This window comes from Rhinolophus sinicus, linkage group LG01 (genome assembly GCF_036562045.2).
Source record: "Rhinolophus sinicus isolate RSC01 linkage group LG01, ASM3656204v1, whole genome shotgun sequence".
In the NCBI taxonomy this organism is placed as follows: domain Eukaryota; kingdom Metazoa; phylum Chordata; class Mammalia; order Chiroptera; family Rhinolophidae; genus Rhinolophus; species Rhinolophus sinicus.
In genome coordinates this window covers 179,089,640-179,108,092 of record NC_133751.1, presented here as the reverse complement: position 1 = coordinate 179,108,092, position 18,453 = coordinate 179,089,640, and the positions used below count along the sequence as shown (strand labels likewise).

The following is an 18,453-nucleotide window of genomic DNA, read 5'->3' as shown; positions in this document are numbered from 1 at the left end:
CTATTGTCATATATTTTATTTCGTTGTGTTCATTTTGCTCTTTAGTTTCAGACAACGACTTAATGAAGGTAACCTTTCCTGGTTCCTTGAAGATCAAGAAAATGAAGTTCAGCAAAGTTAAAGTTGTACGATCATAACCCCCCATCCCCCAGCAACACACACACATTTGAGCCTCATAATCTGATTTCCACAGAATGACATAGCATCACTGACCAAAGGAAAAGCTGGAGGGAGGATGTGGATATGAAAGTGTGAATGTGTTTAATATTTAAAGGTTTTGAGCAGAAAGGTATTAAAGTATTGGATGACACACCTCTCCTACTGGACAGGGCTGCTATTGCCTCTGTACCTGCAGTTCCTGCTATGCAACAGGCCTTCAGTGCATTTCTGAACAGTTAGGGCAACCCCCCTCACTGCACCCCACTGGTTTTTAAAACTATCGGGTAGCAGGGTTCAAGGGGTGCAGAAGCTGATTTCCGACCCTGCAGAGTTTATACTGTCAGGACACAGGAGGTGCTCTTGGAAGTTCCTTAGTACTGTGATCAGTGCTTGGGACCACAGTTCCTATTCGCAATGACCAGAACAGTTAAATTTGTCAAGTTGTGTGAAGTAATTCAGAGGCATGGATCACAAGATCCTAGAGAGGTCGCTGGTGGATGCTGCCTGACTTGTGAGAAAGGGAAAAAGCAGTCTGGCCTCTCCCCTTCTGCCTAATGCTCCCACTGGAATTGCTGAATGCAGTCAATTTGTTTTTCATTTGCAGACTGAATCCTGTTGCTTCCTTAACAAGTGCTAACATTGAAAACATTGTTGACTCACTTCCCAGTCTATGGTTAAATACAGTATAATTATTATCCAGCTATACCTTGATTTTGGAAAGGAATTAACATACAGTTATCTTTGGCTTTACCTGAGAAATTGTTCATTGAAAAATTTTGATTTAAATAGCTTTTGAATATGCACAAATTGTTCTGTAAAGGGAAGACTAACATCCATATGAATGTAAGGTTGCCTTACAAAGCATTGCCTTGTACTTTCAATCCCTTTGAATAGCTTTAATCTACATTTGGTAGGATGTTGGATAGATACTAAGTGTAAAGTATGAACTTGATAAAATGAAGGGAAAGAGCTTCTGCTATAGAAAATGAGCTTCTATTATAGAAAATGATTTACACATACGTGTTTCTAAATTAACTAGGAACTTTCTAATTATGGCAAACACTGTCATTTTCCCATGTGCCAAAACTCTCCCTTGAAAACTGTCAACAAGTTGCCGATTCTTGAGTGGATGAGTGATTCTTTGTTGAGGGCTGCAGTTAGTATGCAGGATTTCAAGCATGTAGTACAGCCAAAAAAGGAAACTTCATGAATAGCTAACAGAAACAAAAATTGGTTTCCAGCTGTTTTCAGAACTTCATATTCAGGAAATTTGGTTGGTGGTGTAGCCTCAGAGGGGCCATTTTCACTTGTTGCCCTGTTAGCCTCATGAGATACACGTGGTTTACATTCTTACAGAAAAACTAATTTTTCTTTGTTCACGTGATGTCTCCGACAGCCCTTACACGTTTCATATTTGCTAGGTAGATGGTTTCTGATGTAGGCTGTGGCTAAAACAAATAGAATTTTACAGTAACAGTCAGTATTCTGCCCTACTTGTTTATGTAACAACTTTTCACTTTACAATGTTGCTTCTCATACTTTTTATTTCCTTCTTTTATCCTAACGCCCTCATTACCTTAGGAAAATTTTGCTCAGCTACAGGAGTGAATTTGGGGCCTGAAGCTTAGAAGAGAAACTTGTTTTAAACAGAGAGCACATTATGGAAAGAAAAAGGTAGTATATTTGCTAATGTTGGAAAAAGGCAAATATTTTTTCCTTCTGCCAAGATTTAAAATTTTGGACATTCTCTTTCAATAGCGCTCTTTCAGGAACTCATCCCCTAATTTCTCGGTTTGGAAGATGTGGCAACTCAGCTTCTATGTAGATGACACAAATAGCCCAAGGACATCAGAAATTGTACATTTAGACTCTGGCTGTGGGTCAGTCTGGATTTGGTAACCTAGGCTGAACCAATCCAGTACCCAGGGTAGCTGGAGGAAAAAGGCAGTGTGTCCTCATTCATCCACTTAGTCTCTGTTCCCTTTCTCCACATCCCTTGTACTCTCCTGTCATGCGGGGTCTCTGGTCCCGCTCCCCGCAAAAGAACGTGGGATATGGTGAGGCCAAAAAGGAACAACCACAGAGCCATAGATAGGGGAGTCATACCACTATATTCTCGCTGGCGGCTGGGCTGGAGACACAGGAAGCAGGAGCCACACGATGCACAATCCGCCGCCCGCTTCTCTGCCAACCAACCAACCCCACTTGCTAGCTGCAATCTGCGCTTGCTAGCTTAGCCATGGCAGTTATATCAGTGGCCAAAGGCTAACTGGTTACAGCTGATGGCCACCTACTACCAGAGCCAACACCTTTCCACGTGAGGCCGAGAGCCTGGAAACTGCTGTCTGGGACTCTGTCCCCACCCCTACAGGGTATTGCCTCACAATCTATACGACAAGTGTCTTCCGCGAAGGGCCCTGTGTTGAGGAACCCAGCTCACGAGAAAAAGCCCCAGTCCCATTCAAGCAATGTCCCGGGGGGTGTCCTCGATAGGGTCTACCTACTTCCTGGGCACAGCCAGGGTTCTCAGGGCACCATGCTGGAACAACAGTGGCTCACAGCCAAGGAGCTTACATAGTCTCGATGGCGGCCGGTGGAGACACAGAAAGTAAACATCCACTGTACCCCAATGAGGGGTCTTCCTGCACTACAGTCTCACTGGAAGCTGGGTGAGACATAGGAAGCAAACATCCGCCTGCATCCTAAGAAGATGTCTTCTTAACACCAGTCTCGGTTGCAATGGGACTAGACAACAGGAGGTAAACATTCACCAGTTCCACCACATAGTGGCATGTTCCCAAGCAAACGTCAAGCGGTCCATCAAATCAGGGATTGAAGGCCATTCCCCATAGGCCACAGTCCTTCACCAGGGATGTTCATTGGCCTCATCTTCCACCAAGGACTCAGCAAGTGTTTCCCCCTGGGACCATAGGTCCCACATCTGGGCTGCCCTAGCAAGCACTTCCAGCCCACACGGCTGCAACGACCTTCACTTTCTCCAGCTTATGCTGGTTGAGAACTGTCCACTTCTTCCCACCCTTCCACGGGGATCCAGCTCCTGAGAACAGTGGCCACCAGGCAACACACACAGTGGGGGCCACATGTCCTCCCGCCCAGTCAGATGTCCTTACCTGGCCAGAGTCCCGCTCCCCGCACAAGGTATCTGAGTGGGTGGTGGCCTCGGAGCAAGACGTCCACAACTCTCGGAGCCCACAAAGCAGCGGCCCACCAAAAGGAAGGTGACGCCCGCCACAGCCAACAGGGTGGCATGCCATCAGGAGGCTCCAGAGGCCCACCAGTTCTCCAAGGGGTCACATTTCTCCCAGGCAGATCGCATTTCCTGTTCCCAGTGCCGCTCCTCACGGGCTTCCCAAGACTGAGTGTTCATACGCACAAACTGCTCAATTACCCCTTTGGGGATTCTGGCCGGCGCCCTACCCTGCTTGCTGCGCTGCGTGTCATGCAGGGTGTCATGCGGGGTCTCAGCTCCCACTCCCCACATAAGAATGCAGGACATGGTGAAGCCAAAAAGGAACACCCACGGAGCCGTAGATAGGGGAGTTATACCACTATAGTCTCGCTGGCGGCTGGGTTGGAGACACAGGAAGCAGGAGCCACATGATCCGCAATCTGCCGCCTGCTTCTCTGCCAACCGACCAAACCCCACTTGCTAACTGCAATCCGCGCTTGCTAGCTTAGCCACGGCAGTTATATTAGTGGCCAATGGCTAACTGGTTACAGCTGACGGCCATCTACCACCTGAGCCAGCACCTTTCCACGTGAGGCCGAGAACCTGGAAACTGCTCTCTGGGACTCTGTCCCCACGCTTCCAGATCAGGGTTTTCAACAGTGACACTACTGACATTTTGGACTGCATCATTCTTTATGGTGGGTGACTATACTATGCACAGTAGGATGTTGAGCAGTGTCCTTATCCAGGACCCGTTGCCCCAGTTGTGACAGTCAGAATGTCTCCAGACTTTTCCAGATGTCACCTGGGGGTGAGGAGTGGGCACAAAATCAATTACCCCCAGTTGAGAACCATTGTCTTTGTTGAGTGATTTAACCTGAGCAAAATAACTGCCTCTCCTAAGTGGGGGCTGTGGATAAATGAGAACATTGGAGCTGTCAATCACAGGCAGGAGTGAAGCTGTGGGAATTGAGGGGAGGACGACAGGGAAGGAAGGATGTCTCAGGCCTGCCAATTAAAGAACCTCTCCTATTAGCTCCCGCTTACATTTCTGGTTTCGGTATAGTATTAGAAAAAAACTTTTATTTGCTGTTCTGACCAAGCATCTACTTAATAAATACTAAGGTGTACTCATCTAAGTCCTTCGTATATTAACTTATTTAATACACCAACTCTATTATGTAGGTGTATTATTATTATCTTCACTGACAGGTGGGAAAACTGAAGCAGAGCTGCACCTGGTACGCTGCTCAGCAGCTGGTACGCGGCACCGGCAGGATTCGTATGCATGCATCTTCCGTGAGTGCGGGCCGCTCAGCAGCAGGTCGGGCCTCCTCACACAGGAGCACACTCCACTCCCGGGCAGGAGCTAGATGGCACTGAGAGTCTTCTGTATGCTGCGTAGCTGCTATTTGTTTATCCACGACTCTTACGGTGCTTTTAGCCGTATGCCAGTCATCAACTCTGCCTCTTGGTTCCAAATCCACTCTTCACTGGGCAGAATGGTGGAGGCAGAGGAGAGGCTCTTGCAAACTTGTTCCTTCCTTGGGCACTCTGCCTCAGTTCTAGATACGCCCTCAACTGTGCCTGTATCCACCATTCCTGTATTCTTTAGTAGCTAATTCCGTTACTAATTATTACTTCCTATGTAAATATATATATATATATATATATATATATATATATATATATATATAAATAAACTTCCTATGTAAATATATGTATATAAACTATATCTGTACATACATGAAAAATTACATGTACATGTATAAAGCTTCCCCATATAAATTTATATAAAACTTCCCATTCAAATTACTCTGTGGTTGGTTACGGACTCCTGATTGGAACCTGACTCATATACAGCATCAGACATTATTCCAAGTTCTTTGCAAATACTAACTTATTCAATGCTTATAACAACCCCTCGAGGGAGATATGGTTACTGGCCCCGTGTACCCATGGAGAAACTGAGGTAATGAAGTGTTTAGAAACACGCCCAAGTTCAGAGTGGAGGTGGTGGGGCCTGAACGTGAAGCCGGGCTGTCTGCCACCAAGGTTGGTGCGGTAGCTGCTCTGCTCCCTTCCCATTATTTTGCACAAGCCATTTAGACTACGGAGTTTTCTAGGGGTACTGGAGTTGGTCACTGTTTCACATCTGCTCTCTTTTCCTTGTATTTACTGGTATCTACTGTGTGTCAGGTATTGTCATAGGGGTAATGACATTAGCTTGCTGTATAAGTAATTTACAGAAAGTTTGTGTTCTCTCAAAAGTGAGGAATAGGTAAATATAATTCAAACTTAAGTATCTGAAGTTAAAAATAGGATAGCTTTCTGTGTTAGACAAGACTTTTTACGTTTATCTTCTGTAGGAATTCTTTGGTTGTTGAAGTCATGGTTCTGAAATATACTCCCCTCCCTGCCAGAAATCTACATATTTTCTCAGGCAAATAAACACATTTACTTTAGAATTTATTAATATTTGTTCTCTAAAAATGGTGTGCGTCAATTTCTCCTGTGAAACTTGAACTTAGTGGTAGCACCAAAAAACGTTCAAGCAGTGTTCGCAAACAAGGGGGCTTTTGAAAATCAATCACCAAAAATGATTTGTAAGCACCTTGTGTGATGAGAGCCATACTGCGGTTCTCAGATAGCATGACAAGATCCAGACCAGAGTGCCTTAGCCTGAGGGGCTGCTAGAATGAGACTAAACACTGCTTTCAGCTGATCTGCCTCCGAGGACTGGGGACCTGGTTCTCAGAAACTAATAATAGATAAAAACTTCCTTAGGATTTAAAAAGCTTGTTGGAAAAAGAAAAGGGGTAAAAAAAACTTCCTTGTAATAGCTTGCAATGAATAGTATAAAATTGTACTTCAAATTCTGAGTTAACAAAAGAATCCCGGGGATTTAGCAACTCTTTATAATTTTTTCTCACCAAATTAGAGTAGTTAAGATGGATCAGTATTTGTAGGAAAATTCTGGAGCAATGTATTGGCCAATTAAATTATTATTATTATTATCGTCATTACTATTTGCTATTTTATAGTTTGCTTAGGAAATTTGGGAGCAAGTGACTGGCTCTTTCTTTTTTGCTTCGTTTTTTGGTACCTGGGAGCAATCTGGAATCCTAGCCTACCTATGTCTGAGTTTTAACTATAGCCTCTGAAGCAAGTGGGGTAAAAATGGTGCCATTACTTATTTCATGGATGCTGTCACTAGAATGTCTGCTGAGAAATTAAAATCTTACCATCTCTAGACAGAAGAAGGCACTCTAAAGAGGTAGTGTAGGATCCAGTACAATGGAAAGGCTGGGAGGGATGGCGGGAAGGAGGACACTCTAAGTTAAATAAAGATGGTGTTGAATGCAAGCCTCTTCCTGTCTAGTTGTTCTCTTGATGCCCCCTTCTTCCTAGTTGCCCTAGGAAAAGAACAGTCCAGACCCTGGAATCCCTTTTGTCATGGTTAAGATTGAGGCTCTGACCTAAGCTTCCAGAGTCAGAATTCCCAAATCTCTTTCTTTGGCAAAAATCTGTAGGTCACTTTTGATCTGGCAACTTTTGCCATTAACCTCATTAGATGTGGGTTTCCAAAGAATGTTTAATTAGAATCTTTTTTTTCTGATGCCAGCAGAATTGAACGGCTCAAGAACTGACCTTTAAATTGGATATGGTGTGTTTCTGGGTTCTTTCCCCAGATTCTTGTACAGTCTTTTTTGAGGCTGAAATTTGTACTGGTTTGTGTTTAACTTTCTGGGATTTGCTGCATTCAGCTCTCCCCACTCCCCCAGGAGAGGTTCAACAAGGTAGAGCTGGAGTATGTAGACATTATCAAATGAAATGTAAATGTGGAATGTAATTGGGAACCCAATAGGTTTGAATTTCACAAATGGTCTTGGTGGGATAACGTCGTTTGAGTTTTGAAGTTATTTCATCTTCATGGGTATTAAAATGTTTTAACCTCTACTAGAGAAATGTTTGAGAGAGAAGACTCTATTCTTCTGGCTGTTGTCCCGGAGGGCTCCTAGTCAGTGGGTTTTTAAAGAGGAGTTTAAAACATTTTAAAAGAATGGCCGAATTCGACCCAGATCTCTAGGATTACAGCAATGGTTCCACTAGAACAGGGAATAGTATTTAGTAATATAGTATTAGGTTGGTGTAAAAGTAATTGCGGTTTTTGCAATTAATTTTAACTTTTTAAACTGCAATTACTTTTGCACCAACCTAATATTTTAGTGGCCTGACACTAAAATATTGAAATGACTGTTCCAAAATGCAAATTAGTAAATGCTCACATGTCTAGGGGCTACAAAGAAAGGCAAAATCCAGGAAAAGAGATAATCAACATTTGTTAGCATTTTTGTTTCTTTTCAGTGAGCTGGGAGCATTTGCTGTGTGTTTAGGAACGGGTTTGAGCTTTCTTAACCCCAAGAGCAACTTGAACGAGTGAGTCAGGGTTGAGAGTGGCTGGGTCCAACCCTGACGAACACACGTGCACTCCTGACCTGGCAACCATTGTTTCCCTGTTGCAAGAATTATTTGACTCATCTTTAAAGCTGTCACATATAAACACATTTTTCAGTGGTGAGTCAAATCTTGCTACACAAAAGTTGTACAAAGTACTTCTGTCTTGTAAAATATAAATTCAGGGCCTCAGATGGAGTAAACGGGCAATGGCAGTCCTGAACATTTATCTTTCATATTTGAACGAACTCTTCCTTCCTTCCTGGAATGTGACTTAACATTTAAAATTCCTATTAAATCTCTGGGTACACCCAGAGAGCTCAGAAAGCCCTCTCCAGAGAAAGCAAACATCCTCCTGCACTTGGCAGAAGAGACGGATGCTTGTGCGGCGAGCAGGCTCAGCTGCTCAGGGCTGTGCTGCGGAAGAGGACTGCTGCACCTTGTTTGCCAGACAAAATGTTGAGCTGAAAATAATAAGTATTTGCACTTGAAAGAGACCAACCAATTTGTAGGACACGTGGAAGTCTGATGGGAAGCACTGTCCAAATTGAGCTGCCCTGCATTCAAAGATAGGGACTTGGGGCTACTTGGGGCTTGGGCTCCCCAGTATCCATCTTCCTTCACGAGGTAGCACTAGCTCTTCTCCACACAGCCCCACGTGGGGATGAAATGGAATCTCAGGAGCAAGGCGGTCATTTTCAACTCATTCTAAATCCAATGCCAGCCTAACGAGGATAGGCGAGCTAAGATAATCAAGAGAAAGCCCTTTGGATCAAATTGGACCCAAGACATACTTTGATACTGGACTTTTCGGTCACTGAACCAGTGCATGTTTGTTGTTGAAGCTAGGTGGAACGGAGGTTCATGTTACTTGCAACCAAGGTTTCAAACTGCCACATGGTATCTCCATCTGCATGAGTGTAAGGTACTGGCAGGGGTCACTGTGAAGCATTATGTTTTCTGAAAGGATACGTCTCCCAAGAGAAACAGTATTGTACAGAGCTCTGGGCCACAACCTCTAGTCTCTCAAGTTTTCTTGAAAGTGCTACATGGTACATTTAATAATAAAGTGAGGCATCAATAAAAGAAACTAGCCGGGGTGTCAAATGCAGCATATTTTAATTTGTTTCAAATAAAGCAATATATGTATATATATATATATTTCAGAAAAACACCAGATGTTAAATTCTACAAAAGCGCATGTGTCTTTAGCAGATCATGTTTGTCTGATCAATAAGAATTTTTTTTTTCAACGTTAACTCTCTAAAGACGATCAATGAACTGACGTCACTGCTACAACACAGGTTGCTACTGAGCCTCTGATCTTTAGCCACATGTTGATTTTCCTAACAAATGAGTAAATACTGCCTGGCTAAACTGCTGCAATGTCTTGATGAGAAAAATGCATCAACAGATCAAGCAAAGCCATGAAAGTTATGAAGCAAGCTAGAGCTGATTATTAGAATTAGTAAAAATGATTAAGAGAGGATGACACAACCATACAGGGTTTGTCTATTCTGATTGACTCTCTTTTGGCAGCGAATTGGGTCAGCACCTCGGGCAGGGAACCAAAACTGAGTGAAAACTGCTTTTTTTCTCTCCTAGCTCAGGCCACCAACGTCACAGCTGGGACTGAGAGAACCGTGGCATCTGTGGAAACTTCTATTCTCGTGGGACAGAGATTGCACTGTGAAACCCTAGCGACATTCCCCCGGAAAGGCCGGGCCTCTGAGTTGTCTGCAGGGTGCTGCCTTCGTCGGGGCTTTTCTGAATGGGCCGGGGTGTCGGGGGTCTTTGTCCCCAAAGAGGCCTCTTGATTTTTGGCGCCGCCTTTGTTTTTGGGACGGAAGCCGTTGTGCGGCTGTCTTCTGTGTTCATGGCGGTTGTTGCCTTTCAGCATTGGATCAGCTTCATTACCACTGCCCTGTGGCTTGGCAGGCCCATTCAGCCTGTTGTGATACTGTGGATTAAATCTTCGTCTTTGGCTAGAAGACCCATTCTACCAAAGAAAGAAAAGATAGGTATTAGATGCCAATAAACCACAGATGACATCAGTAGACCTCAGGGAAACCAAATCTCTAAGCCACAGGTAAGCTTTTTTACACCTCAGAAGAATATGGCAGCATGAAAATGAGGTCAAGCTGATAAAATCTTCAAGCTTACTAGAAGAGTGGACTATCTTGTAAATGAATCTCCAAGAGAATTACTGATGTTGAAAGAGAGGTCACAGAACTATAAGACAGACAATTCAAGAACCAGGCCTAATAAAGCCCAGCAAGTACGCTTCAAATATAACAGAATGAAATGTCACACAGAAGCAGGGCAATGATGGTTCTCTACCATGAACATTTGGGGGACATTCTGTATAGACTATACACGGGAATTCTCATTACATTTATGAAGAAAAATATACAATTCTATTTATAATTTTTCTTCTCCAAGGCAGTTTTTCTATTATATTTCAAAACAAATATCGGTGTTCAGAAATATTATCTCAGGTAAATACAGGGATGAGTGTATCTGATCTTGGCGGGATGTGGAGGTAATATTTTCACAGAAGTTTTGCAGTTCTCAGCCCATGTTTTACAGTTCTCAGCTAACAAATTTGGAAGCATCATACTGAAAAATTGTCCACGTTCAACAAACTGGCAACCAAGAACACAAAAGGATGAGTAGAGAGGAAACAATGGGTTATCCTGTCTGTGTCCATATAGGGGAAAGATTTAACTTTTTGAGATAAATAATTGGCACCACTTATTGAGTGCTTACAGAGTGCCAGTACCATCTCATTTGTCATCACAATCATTCTTTTTTTTTAAATTTTTTATTGGGGGACAGTGTGTTTTTCCAGGGCCCATCAGCTACAAGTCGTTGTCCTTCAATCTAATTGTGGAGGGCGCAGCTCAGCTCCAAGTTCAGTCGCCATTTTCAATCTTTAATTGCAGGGGGCGTAGCCCACCATCCCATGCGGGAATTGAACCAGCAAACTTTTTGAGAGCTCACGTTCTAACCAACTTAGCCATTTGGCCGCCCCTCTGGAAGCTCAGCGGCAGCTCGTTGTCTTCAATCTAGTTGTGGAGGGCGCAGCTCATTGGCCAATGTGGGAATTGAACCGGCAACCCTGTTGTTCAGAGCTCGCGCTCTAACCAACTGCGCCATCTGGCTGCCCCCACATTCATTCTTAAAATAGTTGCTATTATTTGTTTTATTTTATAGATGAGGACAATAAATTTAAGGGATTTACCCAACGTGTACACTTAGTAAATGGTGGAGCCCTTCCCATGTCTGTCATATATTGTCTCCTGACAAGATTCACAGATAGGTTGTTGCACGAACACAGACCTTTATTGAAAACTAAACTTCTATCATTAAGCTGTATAATTTCATGAGTTACAAACATATGAAGTTCTTAATTTGGGCACTGTGACTGGATGGTATAGGTTTAGGGCAGACCCATCGCTAATACTCCAGGACTCAGGGCGAGAGTACAAAGGCGGGCCCACATTCCATCTGTCCTGAATACTGTGTCTTCCCACCTCTGACTGTCACACATTGTGAGGGGGGCCTTGAACACGTGAATGTGGACACTTCAGCTCGCACAGTCAGCTTTGTCCCCAGCCCCACAGATAATCACCCTTTGGACCTTGGGATGTGTAAACTGGTAATGTGCTCCAACCTCAAGATGATGTTTACAGGGAAGTGGTCCAAACAGACCTCGAGAGCAGGCTCTGGAATTCCAGAATTCCAGGATCTGGAGTGCTCGGAGTGTCCCAGAAGGGAGAGTACAGATTCTAGGCAGTCACATGTCCTTGGTCTGGCTTTGTAGGAAGGGCCATGGCCGGGGAAGGGCCTGGAGGGGTTACTGTAAAGCATCGGGCCCACCACATGGCCGTCTGGCCTGGGTCTGCAGTGTCCTAGCTTAGATTTATATAAGTGTACTTCAACTTAAACAGGAGAGCACCTGAAATGCTTTGCTGAAAATGATAAAACAGTGAGCTGGAAAAGTAACTGTAGATAGCATTTAATCTGGCCTATGTTTTTTATTTTTATTAAACTTTTTTAAAAAAAATTTTCAATGACAGTTGACATACAAAATATTATTAGTTTCAAAATATTATTAGTTTCATAGTGGTTAGACATTTATATAAGTTTATTACGAAGTGATCACCGCAATAGATCTAGTACCCATCTGACACCATACATAGCTATTACAATATAATTGACTATACTCCCTATGCTCTACTTAACATCCCTGCGACTATTGTTATAACTGGTCTCCTTTGTTTTTAAAGAAATGTGAAAGGGAAACTCAGAATAAGTTTTAGACTTATTTTTAGTACAGGGTTTAATAATGAGCAAAGAACAAGGGCCTGGCTGGGACCCCAGGAACCTCCGCATCTAGCAGTTGCTGTTTTGTTCCTTTGCAAACGAGTAGTTTCTTCCAGGTACCCAGCACCAGTGTCTGCAGGACCCCTGCGGGCAGCGCTAGGAGTCACCCCAGAAATGCTTACCTGCTTGTTAGGCGGCATGGCCTGGTGAGAGCTGTCCACGGTGCTGGGATGGTTGCTCGCCATTTTGGGGTTTGCTGCTTTACCCTCAGAAGGCTTGTTGTGGTTGGAAGATTTTCTGGTAAAGTTACTCTGTTTTCCAGAGGTTGCTGCATGAGTGTTCAGCAGTGGCAGCAGGTTGCTGCAGGGAGTTCTTGAGGAATAGTTGTTCTTTGGATGTGTAACTGCAACAAGAAAGCACTAGGCGTCAAGGGCTGTATGACTAACATGGATGCCTCCATTAGGAGATGGAGAAACTGGCAGGAGCATCATAAAAACATTTTTTTGTTGTTATTTGGAAAATGTCATTTGAAAAGGCACCTTGGTGCTTGGAAACCACCAAATTTCCTCTGTGAGAATCACTGACCTGTGATTACAGCATAATCATCCAAGTTGGGAGACGTTTATAGGAACTAAGACACGTCTGAGTAACTCTAATATTATTCCTTAGGTGAAGAATGACCAATGAAGAGGGATAATAAATCTTGGAGGGCCCCCTTGGCCCTGTCCACAAATCTACTCTGCTGTCCTTGTCAGACCCCTACACCACTGGTACTGCAGACATGCAACAAGCAGAAAGGGCAGGAGCAACGTGCACACTTGGCCCATCTGCACCATGGTGTTCTGAGAGCATGCAACGGGGGTGATGCTGGGTGGCAGGGGTTTTTGTCACCCTGGGTCGTGCATACCCCTGACCATAGGGCTAGCCCTGGCAGCACCAAAGATGCCCTAACCGCATCTTTCATATTCCATTCGAGCTACATCATCTGGCCTTTTATCAAACCCATGTTCTACAGCTCCAATGCAAATATGCACCAATTCCAATGCTAGTGTCAATGCAGGGTAATCAGACAGGTCCCCATGGGGCTCAGGCAGGTCTGTTCAACGTTTATTATCACCATTCCTGCTAGTTTTGAAAGGGGTGGTTACTGATGATATGATTCTATATGATTTTGCTGAATTGGGGCCCGAGGGCATCCATTCAAGGATAAAGTCATGACTCCCTCTCAGAGGTCACCAGAATTTGACTGCCAGGCTGGACGGCAAGACCTTTGAGTCTTAAAATTGTCACCAATTTTTAAAAGCAATTTTCCCTGCAACTTGTAGTTGGATCAGACTTAATCCTAGAATTTTTCCAGAGGATTAGGAGTGACTCATGGGGATCAGAGCACATTAGAAGTGGAAAGGACAGGGATGTATCTCTGGTCCTTTCATTTTATAGGTAAGGTGTGATGGCACATTGGGGGCTATGCAAATACCCCAGGGGATTTCAGTGGCTCTTGTATTCACTAGATCCAGTTGCATGGGGCCATTACTTCCTACAGCTCAGAGACTGCTACTGCTGGTTCAGCAGCTGTGAGCTCTCAATGTGCTCTTAACTAAGCCATGGAAGACTATTGTCTCCAACAAGGGAGGCTGTTTTTCATGTGGAAACTTGGAATTTAGTAAGGGATGCTTCCTTCCTTCCACTAGATGTCACTGGAAGCGCTCTGAAGGAAAGCAGGTGAAGCGGCACATTCCCACCGCTCAGATCGGTGACAGTCACTTGGCATCCATCTGGCTCCCGCTTAACTTCAGGCTGAAGTGGAAAGTAGGATGGGCAGTTAAATTTCCAACTGTGAACCAGACTGGTGGCTTTTTTGGAGAGGGGGCAAAAGTTGGGGGAGGAGAATAGCAAATGGATAGATTCTTTCATAAGGGAGGGTGTATATAGAAAAAAAAAAGAAAATAATTTAAAAGAAATGCAGTTAGGAAATCAGATAATTGCCGACGATATGTGAACAAGGATGCTTATGGCAGTGTTATTTTAATGGTGAAAACTGGAAGCTACCTAAATGTCTACAATCAGAGGACCACTTACACAAATTTTATTTAAATAAATTATGGATTAAGTATATTGACATGGAAAAAGGTCAACCATGTATTGTGAAATGAAAACAAATAATATTATCATATATGTATGTAGTTAGTAAAGCATAGCAAATTATCATATGTAGTAAAATTATATAGGTAATACATAATTTATACAGTAGGTTATATGTGCATAAAAAGTGTGAAGGATACACAAAAGTAATGTCTGGTTCTGTTTAATATAGTTCTGTAACTTTTGGATCAAGGTTGTATTTTTAATACTCAGGAACAAAAAACAATTTCCACTTTGAAAAAAGAAAGTGTAGCCAAATCTCAATTGTTCAACTGACTCTGAAACTGTGGCTATATTCTGTGTCCCTCACTAGTCTTTCTTTCCTTCTTGTGGCCGCCCTGAAAGCCACGTGAGTGCTCATTCCCACCTCCTCTGGTGGGTGGGCTGGAGTAGGGGAAAACTGTATCAGGCCAATTTGGTTGCACATTAGTTGCTCTAATTAAGGCTGAATAGCAAACAAGACTAAAGCTAATGGCTGAGGTGAAGTCTTTCATTATCTGCAGACTTCAGTCAGCACAGAACCTGGGGAGAGGCTCTAGGCACTGCTGAGTAGCACATGCACAACAGCTGGGCCCTTCATGACAGTAGCTGATTGTTCCCAGACTTATTAGGGAGACTCACTCTCAGTGTAACAGGTCTCTGTAGAACCAGGCTATTTGAAATGAGAGGTGCAGTTTATCTGGCAGTGCTTAAGGAAAGTTTCCAAAAGGTATAAACTAGTTGACCTGTTCTGTTCTGCTAAGTATTAAATCCTGGGGATTTACTGATGGGCAGTGGCATTTGAAGACTCTAAGTTCAAATCTTGACATTTCTAGTGACTTGTGTCCTGACCTTAGATCATTAAATGTCTTTAGACCTCACTTTAGCCTCCCTGGGGGACTGCGCACCTGACATTTCCGGTATTAACTCCAAACAGTGTCAGGTTTCCTCACACAGAATTATTTAGCAAGCATGCAAAACTTACTTTCTCCACAGAGCATGATTTGGGCCTTTAGCTGTTCAATGTCACAGGAGAATCGGGCAGCTTTCCCGAGTTCTTCATCATATTTACGCTCGCTGACAAAGTGCTGGAAGAAAGAGAAATAAACCAGGAGTTCGCCAATGACAGAAATGACTGAGGCACACTGCAGATGAGTTCGCTCACGAGTTCTGCTACCACTGGTGGTGTTGCTGCTGCCAGCTCTGCAACCAGGAGATTCCACTGACTCAGGCTTGGTTTTCATCTGCCTGGAGCATGATCACCTTCTTGTTCTGGGAATATGTGCGGGTCCTGCCTTTCCCCTGCCTGGGCTTAGACAAAACTGTGATACAGGCAAACTGGACTCATCCATTTAACCTTTCAGCACTCCTTGCCCTCCTTCCAGCATTTTATGTCCTGTTGCATTCCAGCAGTCTTCCTAATTTGGCCAATGGTGTGCTCAGGTATTACCCCTCAAGAGAAGCATGTCATCTTTCCCTAGACATCCATCTCTATTTTAACAGGGACTCAGGACGTCCAAACAGCTTTTAGTAACTAGAAACATTATCTTGAATGGTAGAATTCCAAGTGCTGTTAAAGGAAGTGGGAAAGAGATTCTTTCTCATTTAAAATTAAGAAATATGTGTAGATGGCAGAGTGAGAGATACAGAAATAACTATGACTCAGCCCCTCCTTGAGTTCACCAAGAGAGTTTACCACATGGCAGGGGAAGGAGATCCCACTAAGTACAATATAGGGTAGAATGTGGTAGGTGCTTTGGCAATAATCAAAGAGGAAGAAATTACCCTATGGAGGGGAATGAGGAGTTATGTAAGAGGAAGCATTTGACCTGGAACATTAAAAAAATTATTGAACCCTTACCAGACATGGGCCAAATTCTTAACAGATTATCTCATTTTCATCTGATCGTAGTATAATGAAGTCAGTACACATTATTATTATCTCTATTTTACCGAGGGGGAATTGAGGTTCTAAGAATATGGAATTTATTCAAGGTTGCAGAAACTAGACTGTTTCACCCCAACGCCTGTGCTATTAACCATTTTATGTTGAGTGGGATTTTGATTGGCAGAAATGAAACTCGAAAGATGATTAGGTTTCAACAGACCAGGAAACTGGCAACTTTACGTTCCTCACTTGATGTTCTAATAAGGGGGAGGGGGGAGATAGACGTTGGGATATATGTACTGGAGTCCAGTCATGGATTTCATTCTGAGGGGAAGACCAGATCTGCTCTGAGGTATGACTCTTAGGGTGGATGACCAGGCTGGAAGGGGACGTTGGAGGCAGGACTAATTAGGAGGCCATGGCAATTGAGTGAGTGGGAGGCAACAAAAAGCAGAAGAGAAATTGAGAAAGAAAAGACCTCTAGACCCTGTGGGGGTGGGGGTGGGAGGGTCCTTAGTCCCGTGGGGCTCCTTTTCATGCCTAATCAAAACGGAGGGGACTTAAAAGTTATTACCACTTTCTACCATACTCAACCAGTTTTATGCCCAGATGAGCAAACAATCCTACTTATAAAGTCTGCAGCAACTGTGTCTTCAAAGTACTCTAGTTCCCAAGAAGTGGGTCAGAAGCTGGAGAGAGAGAGAGAGAGAGAGAGAGAGAGAGAGAGAGAGAGAGAGAACTGTGGAAAAAGAGAAAAAGGGGAAACTTATAAACTGTAAATTCCTATTTTGTTGTACAAACTTGTTTTTGCCTTTCTGGTAACCATTTTTCTCTCTCTGGTAACTGTACCCCAATGCAATTTCAAGATTCACAGTCTTGGTGGGTCTGTCAATCAAGACCAATCTCTGCTAAACGGTGGATGTGACCCAAGCGGAGATGAATCAGAATCTCTCTCTTTGGGATTTAATCAAGTGGGATGGCACAAGGTTCATGACGTCTGGTGATCACGCGTTCTGCTGGTGCCCTGAAGAGGGTCTGGTAATTATTGAGCCTATATTACTCAGCAACTGCCCAGGTTTCTGTCTAATGGTAGCCTGGAGTCTTCAGATCACACTCTGTCTTGGTGAGCTACACTCATACTCTTTCAAATCTTACTTGTTCTTGAGGTGAGCCAGGGTCAGTTTCTGTTGCTTGCAACTGAAGAAATCTAACAAATACATACTTGTGGGTGGGATTCTGAATAAAAGGGTAACTAAGCTAGACAAGGACGTAGGAATGAAGTCTCCAGATATTACGCATTCTTTAGAATCCTTACTGTTACACTAAGTTCATGTGTGTATGTTCACGTGTGTGTTTATTACATACACGTAAATTATATATGGTGAAAATAATATCCCCCATCCCAGCTATAATTCATGGTTGAATACATTTTATACAGGTCAGTCTCCACTAAGAAAATAGCTTGTACTTCTCCTCTGTATTAATATATCTCTTCCAACCACAGTATACTTAAATATAGTGATTAGATGGTTCTTCACCCTTCTGTTCTCTATCCAGCCTCGTGAAAGAGAGCTGGGTGTATGAAGTTAGATCCTTAGAGTAGCACTCTATGGGTGCAACACCAATGTAATCGGGATCTCTGGCTCAGAGTTCAGGCTGTGATATTTTACAACTGACCTTAATTTCTGCCCTGAGTTCGGCCAGTTGCATCTCTGCCATCTGACTGGCTAGATCAGTAAGTCTCTTTAGTTCTTCTGCTTTCTTCTGACGAGCAGTCAGGATTTCCACTGCCAAATAAGAAGGAATAATACATTAGGGCCAGAGCTTTAAACATATTAAATGACCTAATTTCTTGGAATCAGTTCTCCTTCCACAGACTGATTGCTTTATTCGACCATGACTGTTTTCTGAGTTGGTCATCGGGGTGGGTTTGCTATTGGTGCTCATTACCAACCACCCATGTCCTTCCCCACCAAGCCCCAAACCAAACATGATCTTCTGATTCACTGTACGCCTACAACCTTCTTCCTTTGCCTCATTGGCATCTGATCTCGTTGACTTAATTTGGACTTTTAAATTTCTGCATTACGCAGAACAGCTATCTTTGAAAAAGATACTTATTAAAATCCTATCTGGATATTGCAAAGATAGGACATTAAGCAAAATTCATTCTCCTATGTGCTGTACTATTAAGTTCTTTTTTTTTTTTTTTGTACTATTAAATTCTAACAGAGTCAAACCTTATGAACTTTAACACATACTCATTTAGGGCAACTAGCTGTGTTATTGGAACAGGACATAAAAGTTT

General features: G+C 43.2%; 1 protein-coding gene across 9 annotated transcripts in view; it reads right to left on the bottom strand.

The window, feature by feature from the left end:
• Nucleotides 1–8,909: 8,909 nt before the first annotated feature.
• The window catches only part of SPATS2L (spermatogenesis associated serine rich 2 like), a 162,562-nt gene continuing 153,018 nt past the window's right edge, over nucleotides 8,910–18,453 (bottom strand). For all 9 annotated transcript variants that reach the window (XM_019746487.2, XM_074339760.1, XM_074339764.1 and 6 more), the window contains 4 exons: nucleotides 17,823–17,932; nucleotides 15,243–15,345; nucleotides 12,319–12,539; nucleotides 8,910–9,806 (listed from right to left, as the gene is read on the bottom strand). In XM_019746487.2, coding sequence (XP_019602046.2) covers nucleotides 9,414–9,806; nucleotides 12,319–12,539; nucleotides 15,243–15,345; nucleotides 17,823–17,932 — 827 coding nt within the window. In that variant the 3' untranslated portion in view covers nucleotides 8,910–9,413. The remainder of the gene's footprint in view (nucleotides 9,807–12,318; nucleotides 12,540–15,242; nucleotides 15,346–17,822; nucleotides 17,933–18,453) is intronic.